General features: G+C 44.4%; 1 protein-coding gene across 3 annotated transcripts in view; it reads left to right on the plus strand.

The window, feature by feature from the left end:
* ntn2 (netrin 2) overlaps window positions 1–14,476 on the plus strand; it is a 59,890-nt gene that overhangs the window by 35,667 nt on the left and 9,747 nt on the right. For all 3 annotated transcript variants that reach the window (XM_014158868.2, XM_014158869.2, XM_014158867.2), the window contains exons 3-4: window positions 2,714–2,902; window positions 9,116–9,265. In XM_014158868.2, coding sequence (XP_014014343.1) covers window positions 2,714–2,902; window positions 9,116–9,265 — 339 coding nt within the window. The remainder of the gene's footprint in view (window positions 1–2,713; window positions 2,903–9,115; window positions 9,266–14,476) is intronic.

Genomic DNA, 14,476 nt, shown 5'->3' on the forward strand with positions numbered 1-14,476 from the left:
TTAATGAGGGAAATAAGTATTTGACCCCCTCTCAATCAGAAAGATTTCTGGCTCCCAGGTGTCTTTTATACAGGTAAAGAGCTGAGATTAGGAGCACACTCTTAAAGGGAGTGCTCCTAATCTCAGTTTGTTACCTGTATTAAAGACACCTGTCCACAGAAGCAATCAATCAATCAGATTCCAAACTCTCCACCATGGCCAAGACCAAAGAGCTCTCCAAGGATGTCAGGGACAAGATTGAAGACCTACACAAGGCTGGAATGGGCTACAAGACCATCGCCAAGCAGCTTGGTGAGAAGGTGACAACAGTTGGTGTGATTATTCGCAAATGGAAGAAACACAAAATAACTATCAATCCCCCTCATCCTGGGGCTCCATGCAAGATCTCCCCTCGTGGAGTTGCAATGATCATGAGAACGGTGAGGAATCAGCCCAGAACTACACGGGAGGATCTTGTCAATGATCTCAAAGCAGCTGGGACTATAGTCACCAAGAAAACAATTGGTAACACACTACACCGTGAAGGACTGAAATCCTGCAGCGCCCGCAAGGTCCCCCTGCTCAAGAAAGTACATATGCATGCCCGTCTGAAGTTTGCCAATGAACATCTGAATGATTCAGAGGACAACTGGGTGAAAGTGTTGTGGTCAGATGAGACCAAAATGGAGTTCTTTGGCATCAACTCAACTCGCCGTGTTTGGAGGAGTAGGAATGCTGCCTATGACCCCAAGAGCACCATCCCCACCGTCAAACATGGAGGTGGAAACATTATGCTTTAGGGGTGTTTTTCTGCATCAACTTCACCGCATCAAAGGGACGATGGACGGGGCCATGTACCGCCAAATCTTGGGTGAGAACCTCCTTCCCTCAGCCAGGGCATTGCAAATGGGTCGTGGATGGGTATTCCAGCATGACAATGACCCAAAACACACGGCCAAGACAACAAAGGAGTGGCTCAAGAAGAAGCACATTAAGGTCCTGGAGTGGCCTAGCCAGTCTCCAGACCTTAATCCCATAGAAAATCTGTGGAGGGAGCTGAAGGTTCGAGTTGCCAAACATCAGCCTCGAAACCTTAATGACTTGGAGAAGATCTGCAAAGAGGAGTGGGACAAAATCCCTCCTGAGATGTGTGCAAATCTGGTGGCCAACTACAAGAAACGTCTGACCTCTGTGATTGCCAACAAGGGTTTTGCCACCAAGTACTAAGTCATATTTTGCAGAGGGGTCAAATACTTATTTCCCTCATTAAAATGCAAATCATTTTATAACATTTTTGACATGCGTTTTTCTGGATTTTTTTGTTGTTATTCTGTCTCTCACTGTTCAAATAAAACTACCATTAAAATTATAGACTGATCATATCTTTGTCAGTGGGCAAACGTACAAAATCAGTAGGGGATCAAATACTTTTTTCCCTCACTGTACACAGTCACTTTAACCATATCTACATGTACATTCTACCTCAATCAGCCCGACTAACCAGTGCCTGTATATAGCCTCGCTACTGTTATAAACTCGCTACTGTATATATCCTCACTACTGTTATTTTTCACTGTCTTTTTCCTGTTATTTTTATTTCTTTACTTACCTATTGTTCAGCTAATACCTTTATTTATTATTACATATATTTTTTAACTTAGAAATTGCACTGTTGGTTAGAGCCTGTAAGTAAGCATTTCGCTATAAGGTCTACACCTATTGTATTCGGGGCACGTGACAAATACAATAAGATTTGATTTGAACCCCTCCGAAAGACACATATACATATACAGGTTCTGGAGAGGTGTGGGGGGCTGCCACACTGGGCGCCCATGGAGCTGTTTTTGTGGGGGATTAAGTGCCTTGCTCGAGGGCACGGCAGGGAATGGCATCTAGGATTTGATACCAGCAACCCTCTGGTTGCCAGCTCACTTCCCACCAGATGTTCTAGTCGTACCCGGGTTTTGAACAGGCAACCCTCCGGTTGCTGGCTCGCCTCTCTAACCGCTAGGCTACCTGCCGCCCGATACATGAAATACATATGACTAAATGTAAATATATATTGTGATTGATTGGCATACAGACAGTTTCCACAGTGATCAATCCTTGTGGTGCTATAAGACACATAGCTCGAGACTTTACAGTACATGGGCCCTTCCTACTCCTCTATCGGATTACAGAGGTCTTAGACTAGATGGGAGAGGTTAGTTCTGCTCATCAGTGATTCATGATATTAAAAGGGTCTGTTAATAACTAGCGTGCCAAGAGCGGGTCCAGTCATTAATTATGGAATGGGGAAAATGAGCTCTGAAAATATATGCCTCATGATTGATGACTTCTGTAACAGCCACGAAGCACACACCCTCTACTCTGATTGAATCATAAAGGTATTGACACTAAGCTACATCCTACACGGTATACTGGTAAAGTACACTGTAGGTCTTACAGTAAATGCTTCATCTACTGCTCATATGTCTGAATGAGTGTTTTCAAAATGTGCTTTGGAAATTATTTTGATGTATGAAGTATACCCACACTATACCTATAGTGTTGTGCCTTGTTTTCAAACTGTGGCTATGCCAATTTAACAAAGGTTTTTCAACTTTTCCTGTTTGAAAGTGCCTCGGACGTGTTTTGATTATGAAGAAGTGCACCTATTCTCACTGAACGCTCAAGACGTATAACCTTTCTTTCCCCTCCTCTCTTTTCCCCTTCCCTGATTCCTCCCTCGTAGCGTGCAACTGCAACCTGCACGCCCGGCGCTGCCGCTTCAACATGGAGCTGTACAAGTTGTCGGGGAGGAAGAGCGGAGGCGTGTGCATGAACTGTCGCCACAACACGGCCGGACGCCACTGCCACTACTGCAAGGAGGGCTTCTACCGGGATATGGCCAGGCCCATCACACACCGCCGTGCCTGCAAAGGTATGGAGAATAGGTTTTATTCTATAGGCGTATCTTTCACAATAGTGTTTGTAGTGTCAATAGTCCTTTTCAATTCAGTCGATTCAGTAGATTCATAAAAAAAAAAATTATAAAAAATTGCTATTTATTTTTAAAAAGTGCAATATATACTGTACTTTATATAACCCTATAGCATTGACTGAAATGGTAACGCTATTCTAAGAATTAGGCTGGCATCCTCACTTCCAAACTGATACCATGCCTCTGTAAGTAAATAATTTGTCACAGAAGCAGTTCTTGCAAAAATCCACAGAAAAAAATATTCCTCTGGACCACAAGCCACATTAAATTAGTATCTGATTGAGTTAATTCTCGTGAAAAAAGTGGTGTTTGAATTGTGGAATGTTTTGAATTTGCAGTGAATATTTTTCTGGCTCGTTCTTACGCCGAGAGCTTTTTTTTGGAGAACAACCCAATTTTCCTGCGCTTGTTGCTCGGGGAAATATGCAAATCAATAGCAGAGGGAAACTGCATTCTTTCTCTGTTCTGTAGGTTAGTGTGAGATGTTAAGGGATCGCTTATAGAGAACTGAAAACAACATGGATGATGAGAACTGCCAACACTCATAGCCGTGAAGGGCTTTTGTTGCCGATTTCATGGTGAGAATCTCCCGTATTTGACTCCTGGTCAGTTTTCCACTCCAGGGCTAACCCAAGCAGCTTTTAAACCAAAAGGAGTCAAGTACGGGACAGCACGTTACTATTGTCCATGTTAAATCATTTTTCATCACACTGTAGTACAGTACAACAGTACCCATTCTATTATTCCACTCACAGAGCAATTGACCATGGCACAACCTGCAATGTGACACAGTAATTGACTTTAGCAGAAGTCTTTTGCCCTTAACAAATTACAAGTAACACATGTATAGATAAGACTCCCACAGATGTGTTGATATTGGCAGCAGCTGTATCGAAATGTATGTCCCCGTTGCTATTGCAAGACCCATCTCACACACACACACACACACACACACACACACACACACACACACACACACACACACTCAATCCATGCCTGCGAGTGCGGCAGTGCTTGGGCCCTGGAGGCTGTGCAATCTGTTTTTATCAAAGCGGAGCAGTTCAGGGTCAGACCCGCGTGGCGGTAAAAACTTTATCGCCTTCTTCTCGGATAGCAAGATGTGACGGAAATGAATGTTCCCGTGGAAACGGCCCTCAACCTGGGCGGCTGGCACCATGATTGATCAGAGCAATCCTAGCCCCTTCTAGAACCTGTCTCTTTCCCTTTCTCTCCTCCTCTCTCACTTTCTCTCCCTCTCTGTCCGAGCATGCTCTCTTCTCATCTCTTCTCTCTAATCCTCCAATTCGTTCTACCTTTTTTTTCTGCCGCAGTGTTTTATATATTTTTCCTCTTGTGACAGGGCCAGGAGAAGGGTCAGGGATCAAAAATGGTCGGTGTCACGTCTGAAATGGAGTAACGGCAATAAAATACAGGTGTTTTTTGAATGGGACTAAGGAATGGGCGGTTAGGTCTGGAGGGTTGGGGGGGTGGGGGGTGGAATGTCTGCTTCCAATCAGACCTCCTCTGTGGACGAGTGTCCATGTCAGACCTGCTGTGTGTGTGCGCACGTGTGTGTGTGTGTGTGGGTGTGGGTGTATGTACGCGTGCATGAGTGCGTGTCCAACACACAGTCTACAAGGATTGCCAGTTTAATGGACAGGCCAGACTCTGATGGATGGGTCAAGTGGCAGCGTCACTCCCATCTGTTCCCAGTTACACCCTTGTGCTTAGGTAACACACACACACACACAAACACACCCATGTCCCAACCCCCCTCCACCCCCAGTGCCCTCGGCCTTCTGCCCCAGCCCCGAGTGCCTCTCGGGGTGTCCCAAGCTCCTGCAGGCCTGGGCAGCGGCCTCTGCCACTCTCCATCCGTGGATTTACGCTGCTACGTGCATAACAGCCGGCAAATTAAAGAAACATGCATGCCATAACCAGCGCGGGTGTAACCAGTCTTGCCTACGAGGTCTTCAATGTCAGAGCTTTATGTGTCTCCAAACATGTCCTAGTCTTGGCATCTATATCGACTAGAATTCATGTCAAAGAAAGGAATTTACATTTAGGCCGTAGAATATGTCAGCAGTCCTTGCCAACAAAAAGCCTCAAATATACTTTATACTGAATGTATTTAAGATTTGTCCTCCAAGTAGCTTCTGAAGTGGGCCATATGCGAATCATTTCTTATAGAATAACTTGGTAGAAACAAGGGAATTAGGAAATCCAAGATAAATCATTCCAAAACCGAAACGTTCATGCCAGTATCGGCCAGATGTCTACAGAGCAAACCGCCCAATTAGAAAAGGTGAAATACTTGGACCCCTTTTGAAAGGACCGTTTACTCAGTTACTCACACGCACTCACATGGTTTGTTAAAACACTCACACACACACACACACACACACACACACACACACACACACACACACACATACTGTTTGCACACACGCACACACACACACACACACACACACACACACACACACACACACACACACACACACACACACACACACACACACACACACACACACACACACTGAGCGCCATTGATCTATTCAGAGTTCAAGAGTGAGCAAACGCCTGCTGTCCAAAGACTACAAGTCCCAAGGCGGTGTCTGTCTGTCACACCTTCAGTCACACAGGCTTAAATAGTCATCAACATCTGAGGACATTTTTACAGCTTTTTAACTAGCCCAAGCCCCTGCGCGTAAAACTTCAGAAAGACGGTGTGAGGACGGAGGAGAGTGGCTGGGGGAGGGGACACCATCCTGGCACTCATCTGTTGTTTTTCTGAGCTTAACAGACTTTTAACACAATAAATAACAGTAGATGTACAGAGGACTTTCATCCCATTTTAAAGCGGTTACATGGATTGAATGAACATGTATTTGCATTATAACAACATATTTTACTTTTAATGAGGTATTATGTTCAACTCATAAACAAGCAGATAAATATGTTTTGGTTGTACCAATATAAGATGGCCATATTCTGACATCTCCTTTATTTGTTTCTGTGTTAGTAACACAACGTTTGGTATCAGTTGCCTTTGTTATTAGACAATCAGCGAAACAATGGATTGGTTCAGAAATGATTGTTTGTTGCCGTCCCACAAGTCTAGGCATGCAGGTATCATCCAGACTGGCACAGACTTTACCAGACAGATCAAATGACGGGAAGTTTACACTTCTGTCCCCCCATTTAGTACAGCAAACCAGTTTCTACATGATTTGCTATATTTCTTTTTATAAACAACCAGATTATTCTAGTCTCTCTGTTTGGAGTGAAGAGCATTGCTTTCTATATCGCTATTGTGCATAGAGTAGTGCTGTGTTATGAAATCAGAGACGTTTGTGTTGTTCTACAACCTATGTCTCTGGACTCCAACTGTGGGTTTTTAGTGGACTCATCAGCTGTGTTTTATTAACACATACTGAATAAAGGGGCGCCAATCCCAGGAATGCCAGAAATTCCAAATGGAGCCGCGGCCCCGTCCGTGCTGCACCTGGGCACAGGAACAAGAGCAGGAGAGAAGGACATTTTGGCAGGAGAGAAGTCACATGGTAGACATGGAGCGAAACAGGAACTAAGTCATACCAGAAGACCGGACACACATTTGACTTTCAACCTCCCTGTGCGCCAACCCACTCAATGCAAACGTATATTACTAATATATTACCAACACTGCCAACCAACGACCAATCAAAGCCTTCTGTGAGTTTGAAGCTGGGTCAGGTGGTGGAGATTTTACATGCAACGCGAGCCATCAGATTTACGAAGCGAGCGCAAGCTTCAAACGAGCGTGCACACTTTGACACCCCAGCCGGACACCCGGACGGAACAGCCACATGTGCATCTGAAGATCAAAGCACTAACCCCCCCCCCCCACACTCCTAATTCTCATGGTCCAGACTCCCTCCACCTCACCACACCCCTCCCAAATCAACAGGTGGTAGAGTCCTTACTCCTCAGTTGTGATGGCAAAATGATCAGCACAAATAAACATGTTCACACACACTGAGGGAACAACACAGCAAGGCCCTGAAGAAAACTCCTCATGTTAGCAGCTGCCATTCCTTGGCAAGCCCTATCAGAGACTGTTGGGTTACTGGGTTTTCCCCAAAGGCTCGTTTCGCCCTTTCTTGTTGTTTTTATAAAAGCAGGAGGACAATTACCAGCTATCACATTACACTTAAGTAATGCAGTTTGCTTTTGCAATTTTGCAACTTGGCGAGCTTGTTTTCTACCTAATTAAGCCCAAAGTAGAGGGAAGGAGGCGTCCTCCCCGTCGGCACTTTTTTTGGGGCCAGTTGTTTTTGGCCAAATGCAATTATTTATGCCAGAACTGATCGACAAGATAAAATGCTAAATGTTAGCATTGAATCGAGGGGGCAGAGTTTTTTTTGTTGTTGAATTTTTCCAAAAGCATTGTTTTTTATTCTCTGGACAGAGGAGCTGCAGTTCCAAGCCAAGACAAAGGGTTCAATCACACCCTTTAAAGTAAAATGTTACGGGGATATTAAAGTTGTGCGTTTTTATGTGTCAAGATAGTCTCAGATTGATCAGTGTAACGTGTAATAGTGATACTTGATAGCGTGCGGATGGAGAGGTTTATCTTCTACGTTTGATAAGTGTGTTTGTCTGTGTGCGGCTTCCCAAGGAAGACATGTCTGTTTTCCTTGTTGAGCCGGGTTGAGCCAAGGTGAGGTGAGGGAGATTTAGTCTTGTTTATGCTGATGAGCACACCAGAGGCAAAGTTTGGAACATGTTAGCCCTCTCTCTCTCCCTTTCACTGTTCTTCCCCTCTGCATGTCTTTCTCTCTTCTTCCTCTTCTTCTTCTCACTCCTCTCCTCTCCTCTCCTCTCCTCTCCTCTCCTCTCCTCTCCTCTCCTCTCCTCTCCTCTCCTCTCCTCTCCTCTCCTCTCCTCTCCTCTGCTCTCCTCTCCTCTCCTCTCCTCTCCTCTCCTCTCCTCTCCTCTCCTCTCCTCTCCTCTCCTCTCCTCTCTGTCACCTTGTAAAGAGCTCTTGTAAGAGAGGAGCTGACCAACAGGCCGGGTCTTGTATCCCAGCAGCTCTTTAAACAGAAGAAGACCCGTATTGCTCAAGGTGCGTTCGGACAGACGGCGCATACCATAACAGCACATAAAAGACCTGGGGAACGGGGACTCTCTCTGGGTGGCGTGTTGCCGATGGCACGCAGCGGGCGCCAGGCAGATTTTTGGGAAGTGATGAAACGGCAGAGTGGGTGTCACACACAAACAGGCACCAGCGTAGCACCTAAGAGACCGGACAAATGGAGGCTTTTCTTCCCTGTCAACACACACAAACACACACACATATGCACACACACATCTTTGCCAGGCAGTGCCAGGTCCCTAAACCTGGAGGAGACAGTAGCAGGGTAGCCCAATTGAGCAGAAGGAATCCCAGACCTGGAGTGTGAAGGATAGAGGAAATAGACTAAAGGAACACTCAGTCCTGTTGCATCTGGAATACAGTTGGATACTTCAATGGCAGATGATGATTAACAAGGATGTGTTGTGCTACAGAGCCTATTCATAAGAGGGTTCAAAATGCCATCTGATTTGAGTCGAGTCACAAATAAACCTTGAAAGTGACACTGAATATGTATGATGAACGACTTAGGCGAATTAAATGTTTCTCAAATGGCCACATCTAACCATCTCCTCGCTCTCTCTCTCTCTCTCTCTCGCTCTCTCTCTCTGTCTGTCTCGCTTTCTCTCACTCTCGCGCTCTTTCTCTGGAACTCTCTCTCTGTCTCCCGCTCCCTCTCTCTCGCTCTCTCTCTCTCTCGGTCTGTCTCGCTTTCTCTCGCTCTCTCTCTGTCTTTCTCTGAAACTCTCTCTCTCTTTCTCTCTGTCTCCCGCTCACTCTCTCTCGCGCTCTCTCTCTCTCTGTCTCTGTCTGTCTCTCTCTCTCTCTTTGTCTGTCCCTCGCTGTCACTCCCGCTCTCTCTATCGCTCTCTCTGTCTCTCTCTCTGTCTTTGTCTGTCTTTCTCTGTTTCTCTCTGTCTGTCTGTCCCTTGCTCTCGCTTTCTCTCTCGCTCTCTGTCTCGCTCTCTCTGTCTCTTTCTGTCCCTCTCTCACCTCCTCCCCCTCTCCCTCCCTCCCTCCCTCCCTCTCTCCAGCCTGTGACTGCCACCCGGTGGGTGCGGCAGGTAAGACGTGTAACCAGACGACGGGCCAGTGCCCCTGTAAGGACGGCGTGACGGGCATCACCTGCAACCGCTGTGCAAAGGGCTACCAACAGAGCCGCTCACCTGTGGCCCCCTGCATCAGTGAGTAGATCACAGATACACTCACACACACGCTCACATTCATATCTTGCTGGTCACACTTGCACACTCACACAAACAGGTCACAGACTCACAACACTCCTAGCTCACACATACAAACACACACACACCAACACACACACATGCTTGCAAACACTCACAGCCACACACCGCTCAACCGTGGACCCTTGAGAATATCACACACACACACACACACACACACACACACACACACACACACACACACACACACACACACACAACATTGACATGCATTTAACAGAAGCACATATTTACTTGTCACCAGGGGAAGGCAGTGTACTGCTTTTGCTATCAGTAGCCACATGGAGCCTGTGGGAATCGAGCCTGCACACACACACACACACACACACTGTGTGTTGCTGTGGTCCTGGCCAGTAATGTATCCACCAGCGCTGACGTGTGTGGGTGCACCAGAGCGTGACCAAGGCAAGGCCTCCCCAGTGGTGGCACACAGAGACACACACACACACACACACTCACACACACACACACACACACACACACACACACACACACACACACACACACACACACACACACACACACACACACACACACACACACACACACACACACTCAACCTCCCTGTCCATCTCAACCCCGGGCTCTGTTTGTATCTGTGTTGTCATGCCCACTCCAAGGGCAAGGGGTTGGTTTCATTTCCCCCCCATCAGGGTTTTACCAGAATGCCCACACCAGTCTCTGCCACCACATCAACTAAAGGCTTTACACTAAACCAACCATACAGGGAAACCATAACATACCCATGTAACATACTGGAATACCATTACCATGTTACGTAATGGAATACCATTACCATGTTACAAACTGGAATACCATTACCATGTTACATACTGGAATACCATTACCATGTTACGTAATGGAATACCATTACCATGTTACATACTGGAATACCATTACGATGTTACGTACTGGAATACCATTACCATGTTACGTACTGGAATACCATTACCATGTTACATACTGGAATACCATTACCATGTTACATACTGGAATACCATTACCATGTTACATACTGGAATACCATTACCATGTTACATACTGGAATACCATTACCATGTTACATAACAGAATACCATTACCATGTTACATACTGGAATACCATTGCCATGTTACATAACGGAATACCATTACCATGTTACATAATGGAATACCATTACCATGTTACATACTGGAATACCATTACCATGTTACGTAATGGAATACCATTACCATGTTACAAACTGGAATACCATTACCATGTTACATACTGGAATACCATTACCATGTTACGTACTGGAATACCATTACCATGTTACGTACTGGAATACCATTACCATGTTACGTACTGGAATACCATTACCATGTTACATACTGGAATACCATTACCATGTTACATACTGGAATACCATTACCATGTTACATACTGGAATACCATTACCATGTTACATAACAGAATACCATTACCATGTTACATACTGGAATACCATTGCCATGTTACATAATGGAATACCATTACCATGTTACATAATGGAATACCATTACCATGTTACATACTGGAATACCATTACCATGTTACATAATGGAATACCATTACCATGTTACATACTGGAATACCATTACCATGTTACATACTGGAATACCATTACCATGTTACATAATGGAATACCATTACCATGTTACATAATGGAATACCTTTACCATGTTACATACTGGAATACCATTACCATGTTACATACTGGAATACCATTACCATGTTACATACTGGAATACCATTACCATGTTACATAATGGAATACCATTACCATGTTACATACTGGAATACCATTACCATGTTACATAATGGAATACCATTACCATGTTACATAATGGAATACCATTACCATGTTACATACTGGAATACCATTACCATGTTACATACTGGAATACCATTACCATGTTACATACTGGAATACCATTACCATGTTACATAATGGAATACCATTACCATGTTACATACTGGAATACCATTACCATGTTACATACTGGAATACCATTACCATGTTACATAATGGAATACCATTACCATGTTACATAATGGAATACCTTTACCATGTTACATAATGGAATACCATTACCATGTTACATACTGGAATACCATTACCATGTTACATACTGGAATACCATTACCATGTTACATAATGGATTTATATTACCATGTTACGTAATGGAATACCATTACCATGTTACATACTGGAATACCATTACCATGTTACATACTGGAATACCATTACCATGTTACATACTGGAATACCATTACCATGTTACATAATGGAATACCTTTACCATGTTACATAATGGAATACCTTTACCATGTTACATACTGGAATACCATTACCATGTTACATAATGGAATACCATTACCATGTTACATAATGGAATACCATTACCATGTTACATAATGGAATACCATTAACATGTTACATACTGGAATACCATTACCATGTTACATACTGGAATACCATTACCATGTTACATACAGGAATAATATTACCATGTTACATACTGGAATACCATTACCATGTTACATACTGGAATACCATTACCATGTTACATCATGGAATACCATTACCATGTTACATAATGGAATACCATTACCATGTTACATAATGGAATACCATTACCATGTTACATACTGGAATACCATTACCATGTTACATACTGGAATACCATTACCATGTTACATAATGGATTTATATTACCATGTTACGTAATGGAATACCATTACCATGTTACATACTGGAATACCATTACCATGTTACGTACTGGAATACCTTTACCCTGTTACGTACTGGAATACCATTACCATGTTACATAATGGAATACCATTACCATGTTACATAATGGAATACCATTACCATGTTACATAATGGAATACCATTACCATGTTACATACTGGAATACCATTACCATGTTACATAATGGAATACCATTACCATGTTACATACTGGAATACCATTACCCTGTTACGTACTGGAATACCATTACCATGTTACATTATGGAATACCATTACCATGTTACATTATGGAATACCATTACCATGTTACATTATGGAATACCATTACCATGTTACATTATGGAATACCATTACCATGTTACATAATAGGGAAACCGTACCATACTGCAGGGGTTCCCAGACTCAGGTCTACCAGTATTTGTGAACATCCTGAGCCCAACATCTATTTCTATGGACACAAGCACTGTTCATAACACGCACTGTTCATAACACGCAGTGTTCATAACAGAAACTGTTCACACCCCTGTTGTTGGCGGAGATACAATTTTGCAATTTTAGAGCATATTTCCTGCAATTCTACACATTTAGTCATGGGGTGCAGAGAACATTTTACAGTTTTAAAGCTCCTTTCTGTGCAATTCTATACATTTTGCCATGTCTAATGTGCATTCATGTGATATTTGACTGAATCAAACATTACAACAGAATGTATGGTCTAAAAACCTAGCTGACATGGGCTAGTTGATCTGGACATTTCTGACACATTATAGCTCTCTAAGGTATGCAATGACTGGTTTGACAAGAGGAAAACTGATGATGCATTACCCAATTTCAAAATTACACCTTGTGCATTCTACTATTACAACTTTCAAGAGTAAGTTGAATGCCGGACTGAGTTCCCCTGCTGCCGACCCCTCGCCCCCACAGTTTGGGAACCACTGCATACTAGAGAAACCATGAACCATGTGCCAGCGCCAACGAGGGGTTTACAACCACACATGTAACATGGCAGGTACAGCTGCTTCATTCCCCGTCTCATTTCTATAGCCAGGTAACGGCATGGTGGAGAGTCATGTTCCCTGGGATGTCACAAGCTAGCTATCCCGTTAGTGGGTTTACATTAGTTTAAAAGCCAATTATGATAGATAACTCAGGTACACACTGCAGCACTCGGTTAGCATGAGGTAAGCTAGCCCATCCATAAATCCACCATTGCCTGTGTTCGATTAGAAAGTCAGAGTTTTCAATGTCTTCAGCTGCCATTGTTTAAAAAATAATGAATTAGACACAATAACCCCAGGAACATTTGCTCACTATTTGGGCAGGTTGTAAAAGAGAATATGTTCTCAGTTAACCTGCCCTGGTAAACCAAAGGTAGGGACAGAGAAGTTCCTAGCTGGCACCAGTCCCGCAGATGAAGGCAGGTCATGGTGGTCTGGTCTGGGGTAGATCAGTGCCACCCTGAGACCCCAGTACCTGATTACCGTTCAGGCTTTAGCACCGTCACATGCCAGTACAGTGTGTGTGTGTGTGTGTGTGTGTGTGTGTGTGTGTGTGTGTGTGTGTGTGTGTGTGTGTGTGTGTGTGTGTGTGTGTGTGTGCGTCCTCTGTGAGTGTGTGTGTGTGTATGAATTAGATCACTAGTCCACCGCCTGCGGGCAGGAGGAATAGAGGGCAGCTTGCCATCGTGCTGTGCCATGTGGTTTGGCACAATGATCCAAACTCACTCACACACACACACACACACACACACACACACACACACACACACACACACACACTAGGCTTGTGTAACCCTGAACCAACCACACCAAACTATGGTGTACCACGCCAAGCTATGCCGTACCCTACCCCGCTATGCCATGTCGTGCCACACGGTGCCATGTTGTTGGACTCACATTGGTGTTACAGAGCAGATGGCGGAGGGCAAAAAGGAGAAAACAATAGCGGTCGCGGCCGACAAAACCAATCAGACACTTTCTGAAAGACACCCAGTGAGGAGAAAGAGTGTTTCTTGGCCTCAGTGTGTGTGTGTGTCAGCGCGTGTGTGTATGCATGTGCATGCCATCTGAGGTTTCCCCTGTGAGCCAGAGAGCATCTCTTCCCAAAACGCCCTCCATTTGATTGGTACTATCATTCCTCCCCGGTCAAGCCCTTCTGCCCTCTAACACAGTACGACACAAAGACCAGGCGTGCTAACAGCCAATTAGTATGATAACACTGCCCCTCATCTGAATATCCCTTTATCATCTCAATATCCACTCTCAACCCTCCACCTTCAGAGGAGGAGCCCACAGCTTGGCGTGCCTTTCACCAGCTGCTCTCCTTTCCTCTCTGCCTTTACCAAGCAGTCCAAAGCTCAATGCCCTATTTGTTGTTCTTGGTAGGGGTGTCC

The sequence above is a fragment of the Salmo salar genome, chromosome ssa19 (assembly GCF_905237065.1).
Source record: "Salmo salar chromosome ssa19, Ssal_v3.1, whole genome shotgun sequence".
Classification (NCBI taxonomy): domain Eukaryota; kingdom Metazoa; phylum Chordata; class Actinopteri; order Salmoniformes; family Salmonidae; genus Salmo; species Salmo salar.